The sequence below is a fragment of the Capra hircus genome, chromosome 3, assembly GCF_001704415.2.
Source record: "Capra hircus breed San Clemente chromosome 3, ASM170441v1, whole genome shotgun sequence".
NCBI lineage: Eukaryota > Metazoa > Chordata > Mammalia > Artiodactyla > Bovidae > Capra > Capra hircus.
In genome coordinates this window covers 71,108,540-71,124,245 of record NC_030810.1, presented here as the reverse complement: position 1 = coordinate 71,124,245, position 15,706 = coordinate 71,108,540, and the positions used below count along the sequence as shown (strand labels likewise).

The 15,706-nt window shown below is 43.7% G+C and overlaps 1 protein-coding gene across 1 annotated transcript in view; it reads left to right on the top strand.

Annotated features, from left to right (window-relative positions):
- Window positions 1–15,706, top strand: part of ABCA4 (ATP binding cassette subfamily A member 4) — a 138,448-nt gene that overhangs the window by 27,099 nt on the left and 95,643 nt on the right. Inside the window, exons 5-9 of the mRNA XM_018045782.1 lie at window positions 6,260–6,349; window positions 8,615–8,855; window positions 9,871–10,010; window positions 10,635–10,751; window positions 11,581–11,778. Of these exons, the coding sequence (XP_017901271.1) occupies window positions 6,260–6,349; window positions 8,615–8,855; window positions 9,871–10,010; window positions 10,635–10,751; window positions 11,581–11,778 (786 nt within the window). The remainder of the gene's footprint in view (window positions 1–6,259; window positions 6,350–8,614; window positions 8,856–9,870; window positions 10,011–10,634; window positions 10,752–11,580; window positions 11,779–15,706) is intronic.

Here is a 15,706-nt window from a genome sequence, read left to right as displayed (position 1 = left end):
TGGAGCCCCCAAAATAAAGTCTGACACTGTTTCCACTGTTTCCCCATATTTCCCATGAAGTGATGGGACCGGATGCCATGATTTTAGTTTTCTGAATGTTGAGCTTTAAACCAACTTTTTCACTCTCCTCTTTCACTTTCATCAAGAGGCTTTTGAGTTCCTCTTCACTTTCTGCCATAAGAATGGTGTCATCTGCATATCTGAGGTTATTGATATTTCTCCCGGCAATCTTGATTCCAGCTTGTGCTTCTTCCAGCCCAGCGTTTCTCATGATGTACTCTGCATAGAAGTTAAATAAGCAGGGTGACAATATACAGCCTTGATGGACTCCTTTTCCTATTTGGAACCAGTCTGTTGTTCCATGTCCAGTTCTAACTGTTGCTTTCTGACCTGCATACAGGTTTCTCAAGAGGCAGGTCAGGTGGTCTGGTATTCCCATCTCTTGAAGAATTTTCCAGAGTTTATTGTGATCCACACAGTCAAAGGCTTTGGCATAGTCAATAAAGCAGAAATAGATCTTTTTCTGAAACTCTCTTCCTTTTTCCATGATCCAGTAGATGTTGGCAATTTGATCTCTGGTTCCTCTGCCTTTTCTAAATCCAGCTTGAACATCAGGATATTCTCTGTTGACATATTGCTGAAGCCTGGCTTGGAGAATTTTGAGCGTTACTTTACTAACATGTGAGATGAGTGCAGTTGTGTGGTAGTTTCAGCATTCTTTGGCATTGCCTTTCTTAGGGATTGGAATGAAAACTGACCTTTTCCAGTCCTGTGGCCACTGCTGAGTTTTCCAAATGTGCTGGCATATTGAGTGCAGCACTTTCACAGCATCATCTTTCAGGATTTGAAATAGCTCAACTGGAATTCCATCACCTCCACTAGCTTTGTTTGTAGTGATGCTTTCTAAGGCCTACTTGACTTCACATTCCAGGATGTCTGGCTCTAGATGAGTGATCACACCATTGTCATTATGTGGGTCATGAAGATCTTTTTTATACAGTCCTGTGTATTCTTGCCACCTCTTCTTAATATCTTCTGCTTCTCTTAAGTCCATACCATTTCTGTCCTTTATTGAGCCCATCTTTGCATGAAATGTTCCCTTGGTATCTCTAATTTTCTTGAAGCGATCTCTAGTCTTTCCCATTCTATTGTTTTCCTCTATTTCTTTGCATTGATCACTGAAGAAGGCTTTCTTATCTCTCCTTGCTATTCTTTGGAACTCTGCATTCAGATGCTTATATATTTCCTTTTCTCCTTGCTTTTTGCTTCTCTTCTTTTCACAGCTATTTGTAAGGCCTCCCCAGACAGCCATTTTGCTTTTGTGCATTTCTTTTCCATGGGGATGGTCTTGATCCCTGTCTCCTGTACAATGTCACAAACCTCAGTCCATAGTTCATCGAGCACTCTATCTATCAGATCTAGGCCCTTAAATCTATTTCTCACTTCCACTGTATAATCATAAGGGATTTGATTTAGGTCGTACCTGAATGGTCTAGCGGTTTTCCCTACTTTCTTCAATTTGAGTCTGAATTTGGTATAAGGAGTTCATGATCTGAGTCACAGTCAGCTCCTGGTCTTGTTTTTGTTGACTGTATAGAGCTTCTCCATCTTTGGCTGCAAAGAATATAATCAATCTGATTTCGGTGTTGATCATCTGGTGATGTCCATGTAGTTAGTCAAAGGCAAATTTCAAAAGTAAAATTAAGAGCCTTAAAAATGTGTATCTATCTATCTGTATCAATATAGCTATAGACAGAGACACAGATGCTTTAAATATGTGAATTTGAGGCAGGATCAAGTTTTAAGATCAGAGTGTGCCTAGAGCCTATGGAGATGAAGGAGAGAGGATGGAAAGAAGCTGTCCACTGAGGCAAAGCACAGGCATAGATAGTATCTAGTCCATAGTTAAGTGAGGAAAACAACAGCAAACTCACAAAGAAGAGAAAGTACTTACAAGTGATAGAAGCTGTGACTGACTGATTCCTGTCTAGACTCTGGGTGCATGAATGTGATAGTTGCTTATCTTCTGTGCCTCTGGGCTTCTTAGGTCTCTCTTAATTGCCTCCGATCATCTAGGACCCTGCTTGTTTTTCTCTGCACAGCTTCTTTCGTCTCCATCCCTTGATTCCAGCTTCTTTCTAAGGCTGTCTTTCCTATTTCTCTTCTCCCCTCTCTGCATTTTGATGGCTCATCCTGGCCCACACTCAGACCCAGCACCAGCTTCTAGATCTTCAGGCTGGGATTTTGACAGTGGGATGGGGAAGAATCACCCATGACTCCCAGGCTTCCAGCTCTGGTGACGGGCAGGAGGCAGTGCCACCAACTGAGGAAGGGCATCCCAGAACAGAAGCTGGTTTGGGAGAAGATAATGAGATCAGTTTAGGACAAATTGGATTTGAGCAAATTATCCAACAAACAATTGAAAGTTGCAGATGCAGATTTAGAAGTCATCAACAAAAATGTAGTGGATTAAATGATAAAGGGAATGAAAAAACCCAGAGAGAGTGTGCGGAGTGAGAAGAGTGAGGGTATGGAGGTCCTCAGGAACCTCAGCACATATGCGGAAGGTGGAAGCAGAAGAGCTTATGGGACAGGCAGAGAGAGAACAGAGGAAACCAGGCAAGATGAGTGTCATGGAGGAAAAGAACATGACCAATTGTCAAGAGCAGAGAGGTCTGAAAAGACCAGAACAGAAAGCATTCCTCAGACTCTAAAACTGGGGATTCTAGTGAAACCATCTTGCTAGGATGACGAAGGCAGGAGACTGGGAAGTGCTGGTGAGGAAATGAATCACTGAATGTGAATTGTTCTTCTAAGAAGTGTGGGAATAAAGGGTGGAGCAGGGAAGACCTTCTCCCAAGTAAGAGAGAATTCTTCCTGCCTTACTGGCTTTGAAATGGGACATTGATGCTTTTTCTGCTTTTGAACTCAAACTGAAACACCAACTCTTTGTGGGTCTCCAGCCTGCTTGGGCTTCCCTGGTGGCTCAGATCGTAAAGAATCTACCTGCAGTGGAGAAGACCCAGGTTCAATCCCTGTGTTGGGAAGATCCCCTGGAGAAGGGAATGGCTAACCACTCCAGTAGTCTTGCCTAGAGAATTCCATGGACAGAGGAGTCTGACGAGCTACAGTCCATGGGGTGGCAAAGAGTTGGACATGACTGAACGACTAATATGCACTTAGCCTACCAACTCACCCTGAAGATCTCGGGATTGGCCAGCCTCCATAATTTCATGAGCCAATTCCTTAGAATAAATCTCTTCCTATCTATCTGTCTATCTATCTTTCTATCTACCTATGTACTGCCCTTAAGCATACCATTTCATGAAGTAGCAGGTGTAGAAACAGTCACCTGCTTGTTGCTATGAGCATTCATTCATCATATTTGATATGTGCCTGAATGTCTACTGTGTGCCCAACACACAGACATAGTTCCTGTCTACATGGAGCTTAGAGTATAATAAGAGAGACAGATAGCATGTGAACAGTAGAATAATTACCTATGGTGAAGAGTGCAAGGAAGGAAATAAACAGGGCACCTTAAAAGAACTCAACAGAGCAAGGGCGAGTGAAGAAGCATATAAAAAGGAGCATCATCTAAATCTGCCATAAGAACACTGTCTTTCATATAGATAGTGGTCTTAGGAATCAGCCTTGAAGAATGAGGAAAACTTTACCAAGTGGAGGAGGGAGGCAGACAATGTGCATAAGCCAGGAAGCATGAGAAAGGGACCAGCACATTAGGGAGTGTAGAATGAAGTCTAGACTCTGAAGGAAAAGTAAGAGAGAAGGCTTGAGAGGGAGCCACGCACCAGCTCATGAGAAGTCATGTGTGTCCAGCATGGGTACTGACCTTCTCTCCTGGAGACAGTAGGGAGCCACGGAGGATCTTTGTGTGGGAGAAGTAACATGATTGTATTGTCATGTTAGGTAACTCAGGCTATAGTGTGGAGGGTGCATTTGAAGGAAGGAGATTAGGGTCAAGAGGCCAGCAAGAAGACTGTTCTGATAAGATGTTCTGAGAAAGAAGCAAGGAGAACTTAAGCAAAACAGTTTAGTGAGCAAAGAACAAAGAGAGGAGAGAGTATTGATGCAATATTCATTTATTTATGCATGCAAAAACCTTTTTATTTTTAGAATTTTATTCTAGAAATAACTATAAAAGAGAAAATAACATCATAAATGCCCATGTACCCATCACCCAGCTTCAACTATTATCAACATTTGGCTGTTCTTGTTTTATCTGTTCCATTTTTCCCTGAAGTCTTTTAAAGCAAATCACACATAACATTTCACCCTCACATATTTCCCTATGTATCTCTAACATAAAAACTTACTTGTTTTAACAAAACCACAGTTCTATGATCACTCCCAACAAAATTAATTCCTCAATAATACCTAATACTCTGTTATGTTAACTTTCCCTTTGCTTGTTACAGGTGGTTTGTTCAGATCAAAGTCAAAATAAGGTTCACAATAGCATTGTAATTGGTTATGTCTTGGACGGAGGAGCCTGGAAGGCTGCAGTCCATGGGGTCGCTAAGAGTTGGACACGACTGAGCGACTTCACTTTCACTTTTCACTTTCATGCATTGGAGAAGGAAATGGCAACCCACTCCAGTGTTCTTGCCTGGAGAATCCCAGGGACGGGGGAGCCTGGTGGGCTGCCGTCTATGGGGCCGCACAGAGTCGGACACGACTGAAGCGACTTAGCAGCAGCAGCAGTATATCCCCTTTCATCTGTTATAGTTCTTATTGGAGGTAGTTTGGAAGGCGAGTCAGCAGGACTGAGTGATATCTTACCATTGGGATACATTTTTACCTGCTGGCTTCCTCCCTTCCTACCTACTCTTCTCAGCCCCACCCTCTTATGGGAAAACAGGAATTAAAGTACTTTGCCCAACACTGAAGCTATTTTCAAGGAGTTTGCAAAGTAGTCATGGCAAGACCAAAGTCTGGGACCAGTGTTAAGGTTAAGGAGAAAAGACTTTTCTCAAGGTTATAGTTTCAATGGTGGCTTTCCTGCTCCTTAGTCTAGAAAATTCTCCTGCTGCTTTGTAGCTCTCATGCATAAGGAGGTCTTTCATACTGCAGTTATAAAGTAAGCCTGAAATGCTAATGCTCCATAAGTGTATATACACTTATTCTTCAGTTCAGAGTCAGAGAGAAATATGAGGGCTCCTGCACCTACAGCCAGGAGAGAGGGGAGCAGGACCACAGCTAGAAATAGGCCAGGGTGCTCAAAGCCTAACTCCACCTGCTTCTCTGCTTTGGTGCAGCTGGATCAGTACCCCCAGCATTTAGGAGAGCGGTACTGGCAAATGAGAAGGCAAGGCTTATGGCTTGTGGTTCACAAATATATGAATGATAATTATATGTTGAGCTTGTTAAAATGCAGATCCCCTCTGGCCTACTCAAGGGGCATGCTTGAGTCTGAATCACCATCTCAAAAGTTAGAATTCAATCCTAAAAAAAAACAGAGAACTGGTGATGTCAATCATTTTGAAACTATGAAGAATGAAGTCATTCATTCAGGACTTGAACTTGATTTCTGGCAAACAAGGTGTTCACATCAGGCTCCGGGCCTCAGAGCCAGAAAACTCATGAACTCCCACCTTCCCCACAGCGGTGGAAAACACGCCAACAGCGCTGTGTTGCTGCACAGGCCTGGGATCACTAGAACACCAGCATGAGACAGAGACTCTGAGAGGGAACTGCTCTCTCTATTCAAGGCTGCCAGCAGCAGCTTTGAAAAGAAAGGTGCTGGAGTTGGCCAACTCACCCATAAGAGATTGGTGCTGAACAGAGTAAGAAACACAACCTGTCTGGAAAGGACATAAAGGGACGACAACGACCAGGAAGCCTGCGAGCGTCCGCGAAGCCCGGGTGAACAGATGGGCGCCGTCCGCATGCAGCCTTCCTTTACGCACCAGCAGTTGCTCTGTTTTCTTTCCTCCAGGAGTCTTGTTTGGTGTTACTAAACCAGCATTCAGAATCACTTTGGTGTATTTAATGTCACCATAAAGCTATTTGTGATTGACTAGTTCAGCAGGGTTGAGAATAAGAACCTTTGATTTTCTCAGTTAGACAAAAACTTGTTTTTGAAAGCAATCTTGCAGAAGAGGTCCTATGATCAGAAAGAAGGTAGGAAATGTTTTTCCAGCATACCAGAGATCAGATAGCACCAACGTGCATATGTAGAACTGCACACACACACACATATATGTTTTTAAAATATTTTTTTTCCTATCAATTACAGTTTCCCAGACTCCTAGACAGCAGTTCTCAAGGTATGAATCTGAGATCCTGGGGAAGAATATTATCTGATATGTCACCAAGAATTCAAGAAGTAAGTGGCTTGATGATAGTAATATAATTCCATTATATCTTTCCACTGTTTAATCACACTTAATATGTCAAATAATTTAATTGTACCTCAGACCCATTCTAGGAGAAATACATTCAATTTTTCCATCTAGCAATTTCAAAACACCTGCTCATATATCGTTAATTATCCATGCTCCTGAGTTGGAGGCAGACAAAAAGGAACCAATTGTCTAATTTCACACCTAGAAAGAAACAACACTTTGTCTGGTATAGTGGATTATCAGGGGACTGACAACTGAATTCAAGTCTTTTCACTCTTTCTGACATGATACAATATTCTCTTATGCCCTTAAAATCCGCATAAATCTATACCATTAATAGTAATAGCATATAATTACAGACTCTAAGTGTCTTACATACTTTACTCATTTCATCACAAAGAGAGTGACTTTTTGGTGTTGTTTTATAAAAGATGTGCACATTTTAATCAAATAGACAAGCCAATTGCCCATATATAAACGATTCTCCAGTCAACAGATGAGAGGTGCTGGGGTCACGATGATGAAGAGATAGATATATGGTCACTGCCTTGTGAAATGTAAAGTCCAACAGGGAGGAGAGCTGTGAAATAAACAATTAGCTTCAAGTGTAGTGAATCTTATGAAAGAGAGGCAAAGGGGAAACATAATTTTCCCAAAACTTTTTTTCCCTCCAGTATTCTCAGCTGATTTGGGCTTTGCCAACCTTGAAAACTGCATGGTTAGAATCTGTCCTCATGAAACTAAGCTCAGCCTGGGCAGAGTGCTGTGCAGGGCAAGTTAGAAAAGGGCCCATTGTACTGATGGCCACCTGCTGTAGTAGGAGTCTCTGTTTAACATTCTTCTCTTCATAAGCATTTAAAAAATGTGTATCAGTATAATAGGGTTGAAGTTGATAGAGAATTTTTTTTTAATCTCCAAAGCAAATCAGCACTCTTAATTCCATGTGGGAGTTCCAGAAAGTTTCTTGCCTGACTAGATAACAAGTCTAGCATTCGTGAACTGCACTGAAGCAGATGGCCCTGTTTATATTAACTGATACTAAACCATTTGACCCTGGAACAGCCTCTTCATCTCTGAGCGCTTTGATTAAATGAGCAACATAATAATGGTAATAACCTCTTACAAGACTGTCATAAGGCTTACTGCTATTAAAGCAATTTGAGATTCCATCTTTATTATTGAAGCCTAGACTGTGATTATAGGCATGACTCACTATGTGGATTCTCCACGGCACTCAACAGTTTCAGAGGGCAAGTGTTGGCATGTGGACAGAGAGGAGATGACAGGTAAATGTCACTTATTGCAGTAGGAGAACTGTTTTCAGTCTCACCTGATTGAATGGTTTTTTAAGATCTCCATATGCCTTTGAACACAGGTAACCAAGTGTGTTTGGGGAATAAAAGCAGCATGGTTTTTATTTTGTGTTTTCCTTTAAAGTCAAATGGTAGTATGGAAACTGATATCTTGGCAACTCTGGCAGCCCTTAACTTAGTTCTCAGCATTATAGATTCACCTTCAAAAGATAAGGCCAGTGAGTGCCACCAGTACCCGTATGGGGAGAGGACCACCAGCCTCTTCTTAGTTTGGTGCTGAATTTGAAGAGGTTTTCCAGGAATGGAGAGTTCATTTGTTCTATATTTGCTTCGATCTTAAAATATATATACACACACACAGACTGAAAGAAACCACAAACCACACATTTCAGGGAAATGGAACAGTCCACATTCAGTAAAGCTAAGCTAATAAGAAGATAATTTTCCAAATATAAGAAACTAATTTCTAAACTATTTGGCCAAAGACCAAATTTGCCCTGACTTTGCCTTTCTAAGACAGAGCTACTCCTCCATTTCATTTCCCAATTTTTTCCAGTAGCTCCATCTTGATGGGAATAACAGAACCAAAGAAGTGATTTACAAAGAAATATTCTCTACATTTTGCTAAGGATACATTCCCAGGGAATTCACACTAAACAGACTGGAAAAGAGAAGTAATATTAAAATGCTTTTGGAAGTTACCTCTTTTATTTTCTTTAAGGCTCATCCTAGTTTCCTCCTAGGGCCTGAGTGGATGGCAGTAGCTTTTATTTCATACCTGGATTAAAGATCGCCAAGAATATTTATGGTTTCTTTTAAATGTGGAAATCAAAGGCATATGCTGAGATCTCCCCAAACTTTGGAGCTTTGGCTTCATGGTGGGTTGTGACTCTGACTGCCTTAGAATGACCTGAAGCCTTTGCCTTGCCATAGTTCATCCACCGGCCAAGTGTTCAAGACTTGCTATGGGTGACCAGACCACTCGTGCAGACTGGAGGCCCGGAGACCTTCACGCAACTGATGGGCACCCTCTCTGACCTCCTGTGTGGCTACCCAGAGGGAGGAGGATCTCGGGTGTTCTCCTTCAACTGGTACGAAGACAATAACTATAAGGCCTTTCTAGGGATCGACTCCACAAGGAAAGATCCTATCTATTCTTATGACGAAAGAACAAGTAAGTTTTCTAAGTCCTGCATATAAATTGGCTTCTAATGTTGGGTTAAGCTGATAGGGTCACACTTGCAGGTGAAATTAATCCCGGGGTTGACTCACCCTGGGTCTTGTTGATCAGCTTTGGGCAAAGAGGCTTCTCCTTGTACAGAGTCCATTTCCCCAAGTAGGAAGAGGGGCAGTGCTCAGAAAGAAATCTGGAAGTGAGTCAAGGAAAGAACAGAGACCCGCTTGGAAAGGGAACAGAGGGGACATTTCCTACTGATCCGATTGAACTAGGGTTAAGTTCTAGAGGAAGAGAAAGATAAATGAGGAGGCAGCCCAGAGTTGCAAGCAGAGCTGGGGTCAGAAAGGCTCTGGCAAATAAACATGGCTGTGGGATGTTTTCACAAACACAATGCAGTGAAAATCTGTATGAGTACTATTGAATTGTGTTCCCAAAGGCAAGTTGCCTGCAAGTTATCTTTCCCACTTTTCCTTATTTTTTTTGGCTCCTGTGGGGTAAAGGAGGGTGGGGTATGGATGAAATGCAACCTAACCCACTAGTTAAAAATTAAAGAGGCAGTGAGGCACGCACCCAAAGCAGTTGGGCCCCAAGATAGCCACACACAACAAAGAAGTTAAGCGGCTAATTGAAGGGAAATTATTGAAACTAAAGCAGAGATTTCAAGTGAAGGCCTCGTTTGGCCTCTCGGTCCCTTTCATCTGAGAATGTCCTCTGTTCCTTTTAATAATCGCAAGCAGGCTTCTCAACCTTCTTCTAAAGCAAAGGAAAAAAAAAAAAGGAAACCGAGGGCAAGCCCCATCCTTTGTTTCTCTGATGAGGCCTTTATTGAGATGCACTGTGGCATTTTGTTACTTACTAATGATGAGCTTGTTATTGGTGGAGTGCAGCCTATTAATTCAGGTTATTTGTCAAATCCTCCAGCATATAGTTGAATGAAACACGTGATTTGAACACACTAATGACTGTGTTTAGCTGGGAGTTTCTATAAAATCCGTCCCTTCTCTCCTGACAGCGACCTTTTGTAATGCATTGATCCAGAGCCTGGAGTCAAACCCTCTAACCAAAATAGCCTGGAGGGCAGCAAAGCCTTTGCTGATGGGAAAAATCCTCTTTACTCCAGATTCCCCTGCAACACGCAGGATCCTGAAGAATGTAAGGTCCCAGCTGGTCTTGTCCCTTCTGCCTTCTGCCTCTGGCTGTCCAGTAGAATGGGAGTGTATGTGCATGCATGTGTGTGTATGTGTGAGTGTGTGTGTGTGTGTGTTTTACTGTGCCCTCCTGGTGGTGAGCCTTCTGTTTGTTTTTTGCTCAGTGGACACTTGGTTCCTCCCATGGGAAGGCTTTGCACCGGTGCCCCTGCCTGGACCCTCCCTTCTCTATGGAGCCTGCAATGATATTTTCTTCCTCATTGCCTAAATTCTATCCCTTAGAGAGGGGTTCACAGTTCTCTGAAGCCTGGCTTCCGGGAATAGACAAAGATAGGGAGGAAGGGAGGGAGAGCATTTGCTCACAGGGAGTCCAAATCTAGCTTTAATGAGATTCTGAGACAATAACATCATCAATATTAGGAATACCACTGAGAAATGAAATTCTGTCAGTCCTGGAGGCTGGGAAATAGCCGATTGTTCTGGGAAATATCAGTTGACTGAGAAAATAAAGACAATTCCTTGAAAACCCTTTCCTAAACAGTGCAGGTTAGTGACAGGAAAAGTACAACCACAGATTCTCTCTTACTTTTTCTCTCTCCATTCTCTTGCTGTCTCTGTCTGATTTTAGGCTAATTCGACGTTTGAAGAGCTGGAGCGTGTCAGGAAGTTGGTCAAAGTCTGGGAAGAAGTAGGGCCCCAGATCTGGTACTTCTTTGACAAGAGCACACAGATGACCATGATCAGAGTACGAATGGCATTAGAGGTTGGGAGGGAGAGGGGAAGAGAAAGGCCAGGAAAGTTCCATTTGTTTCCTCTTCCCATAACTTTCCCTGGAATTAGATCAAAATATAACAGGCACCAGTTTTTGAAGCTGTCCTTAACTGGAATCACTGACTTTGCATGGGACCTAGGGCTTTGCTGGTGGCTCAGACGATAAAGAATCTGCCTGCAATGAGGGAGATTTGGGTTCTGTCCCTAGGTTGGGATGATCCCCTGGAGGAAGGCATAGCAACCTACTCCAGTATTCTTGCTTGGAGAATCCCATGGACAGAGGAGCCTGGCGGGCTACAGTCCATGGGGTCACCAAGAGTTGGAAACAACTGAGCGACTAAGTACAGCACTGGTTTCTGAAACTGGGGAAATACAAGAACCATCACATGAGGGCCTCCAATTCAAAGGGGCATCTCCTCAAGGGGCCAGTTCTGTAACTGCAAAGATAGTCAGATGTGTCTCTCTGGTCCCATTTTCCATTTTGCAAAACCAGGAGATAAGAGTCCTGCATAGCAGAGATAATTTAAAGGAAGCCAAAGAAAATCCTTAAGAAAAAGAAAGCTTCCAATATACCATGTCCCTGCCCCTCTCCCCCATTCCCACATCCCTCCTTTATTATAGAGACCTATGTTTAGGAGAAAAATGGGATATAGCTAGATATGCTTTATGATAGAAGAAAACCCACTAGATTTTTAGGGAACCTTAGAGTCTATCCTATTTGTTAAAAATTGGCAATGGCCTAAAAACAAGACCAGAGATCCTGTGGAATTCTAAATGCTGTAATTGTGTTGCTTCTTCCCAAGGACACTCTGGAGAACCCAACAGTAAAAGCTTTTTGGAATAGGCAGCTTGGTGAGGAAGGCATCATTGCTGAAGCCATCCTGAGCTTCCTCTATAAGGGGCCTCGAGAGGGCCAGGCTGACGATGTGGGCAACTTCAACTGGAGGGATATATTTAACATCACCGATCGTGCCCTACGCCTGGCTAATCAATATCTGGAGGTAAGGGTAGCAAGTCACCTAGGGCCACCCAGGACCCCTTCAGAACAGCCCTGTACATGGAGCCAGAGATTCCTTAGCAAGTCAAGTGGTCTCGGGTTTCAAATCTCATTTTCTTCACTGAAAGATTCCCACAGTCCCCAAACGGAGATGGACCTTGTTCTCTGTCAGCTTATCCACAATTAAAACAGTTCCCTCTTCACATCTGCCTCCTAACAGCTCCCTCGCTCCTCCTTGGCTGTCCCCTTGAAGCCCATATGGTGTCATGTCTGTCCTTAGCCACCTCTTGTCTGCATTGCCTCGGTGGCTGTCCACTGCTAGTGTCACCAAACCTCCAGTTATGAGGTCCCCCTGCTTGTTAGATATTCCCACCCCCAGGTTCTACAGGCACATCAGACTCAGCATGTCCCAAAATAAATCTGCGTTCACCCTCCCTGTAAAATGCATCCTCCTTCAGCATTTCCTACCCTGATCAAGTCCTCTGCGTTTTTGCAGATTCTTAAATTAGAGGTTTTACGATCACCCTTAAATCACCCTCCATACAACACTTCTCATTAATTGTGTAACTTTGTGCCAAACTCTGTGCTAAGTGTTTTTACGTACCTTAGTCCCTTCAATCCTCTGACAGCTCCATCATGTGTTGGTTGTCATCATTCCCACTTTACAGATGTAAAAGCTGAGGCTTAAAGAGTTTAGGTATGATCCCCATTAGCTATTAGGTGGAGCAGACAGGAAGGGATTCTGCTGCCCAGACTCCTGCCCTGCGTCTGTCATGCCCAGTCACTGAGCTTTGTCTTCTCATCTCTTAGTATTCCTCAGCTCCTCCTCTTACCTTCTAGGCTCTCTGAACCCCAGAGGCCTTCTCATCTTTCTACCAGTCATTCCTAAATTCTCCCTCCCTGGACTCCAGGGTCCATTCTTTGTTGGTTCAGCTTCTTCTCCATGATGACACCAGAGTTACATTCCAAACTCACATCTGCTAATATCACTCTCACACTTACAGTCTTAATGACCCACTCTCCAGGAAGACAAGTCCCTTCCAAACCTGCCCCAGCCCACCTTCCCAGCCTCTGCTCGTTCACACATCTTCAGTTCTGCCCCACTGGCCCTGCCACCACCCTAAAGCACACCCTGGCTTCTCATGGTGTCATTCTTTGCAAATGTCTGTTTCTCTGACAATTTATTGGAGGCTCTTTGCCTAAATAAAGAAAATTTATTGGTTGACATAACCTGGAAGTTCAGGGGACCTAGGACACTGTGTCCTTCCCTCTTACCTTACTGTTTGCCTTGGCCCAACTCTGATCTCAGCCAGATCCTCTCCACTGGGTAGTGAGTCAGCTGCTCGCAGCCCTCAGTGGTCATCCTTATACCAAAATCTCTGCAGAAAGAGGGAGTGGCTTTCCCACAGCATACACAGTCCTCCTGGACAGTATTGGCCTGGCCACTCTACCTAGCACCAGCCCCTTAGGGGACTGTGTACCACCCCGGGGTAAGGAAGGCAGCATTAGCTTCATCTGAGTCTCATGGACTGAGCAGGGTTACTGTAAAGTGGGGGAAGGTCTTTCCCCAAAAGAAGAAACACAAGGCAGAGAAGTCCAAAAGGCTTTCCCTTCCCCATCAATTGAGTGACTATCCATTCATTTTTTGAGACTTAGCTCTCAAATGTCACTTCTGCTTCAACGCAGGGTTAGTCATTCACTCCTCTGTGCATCCCTGGCCCTCTCTTCGCATCTCTCTTAGATCTTGTTCCAGTCCGATTCGTGACAGCTATTAACATGTCCATCTCCGGCTGATCAGCAGACTGGAGTTATCAGAGTCAGGGAACAGATCCTAGTTAGGTTTAAATTCTCAACCTCAGACTCCCAGGGAACATCTCTGTCTGGGAGCTTATTGCACCTACCAATGGGCCTCACTTCATACAGCACATTGACACAGAGAAGATGCTCAAGGAAATAGGAGAGGAAATTAAGCCAGTGGCCCCCAAGAGCAAGCCCGTCTCCCCCATACTCCGTGGTCCTAAGGATAACTGACTAGTGAGAAAAAAAGCCCACCTTCATCTGTCACCACAGTGTTCTTAAAGACTCCCTGCTGCTCTTGGAGCCACCAGAATTCTCCCAGTGTGTGCGCCACTTCCTCTCCAGAACCGTAGACATGTCAGCACAGGCTTCCTAGGTGGCCTTTCAGAAGGGGCCAGGCACGGCAGCAACACAACCAAAGTTCAGGTCATTCAAAGTGATTCCTACTTGTCTGAAGGCAACAGTGTCCATGGATGCTTTCTACGAAACAGATTTCTGGACACAAACCCAGATCGATTGGCTCAGAATTACGAGGGAAGAGGCCTAGTAATCTGTATTTTCACAGACCTATTAGATTGGTGGGGCCTCGGGGTCCCCTCATACAATTACTAAGTTGCTATTTTCTTCTTGCAATGCCTCTGCCAGCTAAGCCCCCATTCCTGGCCATGCCCACCCCCATCTGCCACTGTAGTTATAATATAGGCAGGATTTTTGGATGGGTTATGGACAGAGGCACTCTATTCATTTATTCTTGCTGAATGGAGTTCATTGGGTCTCACAGTGTTTTTTGTAAGGTCCTATCAGAATACCTCTTATCTTTTGTTTAACTTGATATTTGCATAGTGATGTAAAGGGCTTGTTTTCTTGAAAGATCAGTTTTTCCACGTATCTTGTGCTTAATATAGTACCAAATAGATACTTAATATATATTAGATGGTTAAGAATTTAGTTTCTAGAACCAGACCACCTGGGTTCAAATCCCTGCTAATTGTGCCTCAATTTCTGTATCTGTAAAATGGATATATTGATACTTATCTAATAGGCTTGTTGTGAGAATTAACTGGGTTAATTCTTGCAAAACACTTAAGACAGTGCCTGGCAATTAGTAAGCACTTAATATTAACTTTTTAGTAAAATACAAACAAACAAACAAGCAGAAACTACTGCTTGGGAGGAGGCGAGTGGAATTAGTGAAATTAGGCCCAGCCACTGAGCCCCTCCTGCTGCTTCTCCAGGGATTACAAAACTGTAATCTCATCTAACACAGCCACCAGCATGTCCCCAGGACTTGCAATTCCATTAGCCCAGCCAAGTGCTCCTAAGCAAAGACTAGGATAGTCACCAGTTAGTGGCCTGCCCCAGGGGTTCCTAACAGGGGTTTTGATGGTGGCAGAAACCCAGCAGGTAATTGTGCTGAGGTTTCTGATCTTCCTGCCCTCGGGTGGTGGGGGGAGGAAAAGTGAGGACCAGTGACCTGAAAAGAGAAGAGGAGGGTGAAGAGTAGTGAAGAAGAATCTGATCCTTGCAACTGGTCCTGGGATGTTCTGTTTTTGTCCTTGTGTTTTGGGAAGTCAGGAAGAGCCTTGGAATTGGGAAGTCTGGCAGAGCCTTGGAAACTCCCCAGTTCTTATCCTCAGAAGCAGACAGGGCATGAAAACCCCTTCACAATGGCTGCAGGACTTCTCCAGGACAGGGCAGCAAGCGTGTTCCTACACAGGCTGTTTAAGGCTTGACTGAGTCTCTCCTCTCTTCAGTAATATGACTTTCATTAGGGAGCTTTGAGAACTTCTGGGCCAGACTCAAAGCCTACTTCCCTGCTTATTCCAAAAAAGAAAAGAAAAATCATTTCAGGAAAATTCAGCAAAAAATACTGTAAAACATTAATTATGTTGATCCAGGTCAGCTTCCCTGGTGGCTCAGCTGGTAAAGAATCTGCCTGCAATGCGGGAGATCTGGGTTTGATCCCTGAGTTGGGAAGATCACCTGGAGAAGGGAAATGCTCACTGCTTGGGGAAGCTTCTCACCCACCAGTGAGGATAAACACCTTGGATCTTGCTTATAAGCTGTATCCCTCTGGGAAACCTACTTTACCTGCCAAGGTTCAATTTTGTCATTTGTAAAATATAGGTAATAAC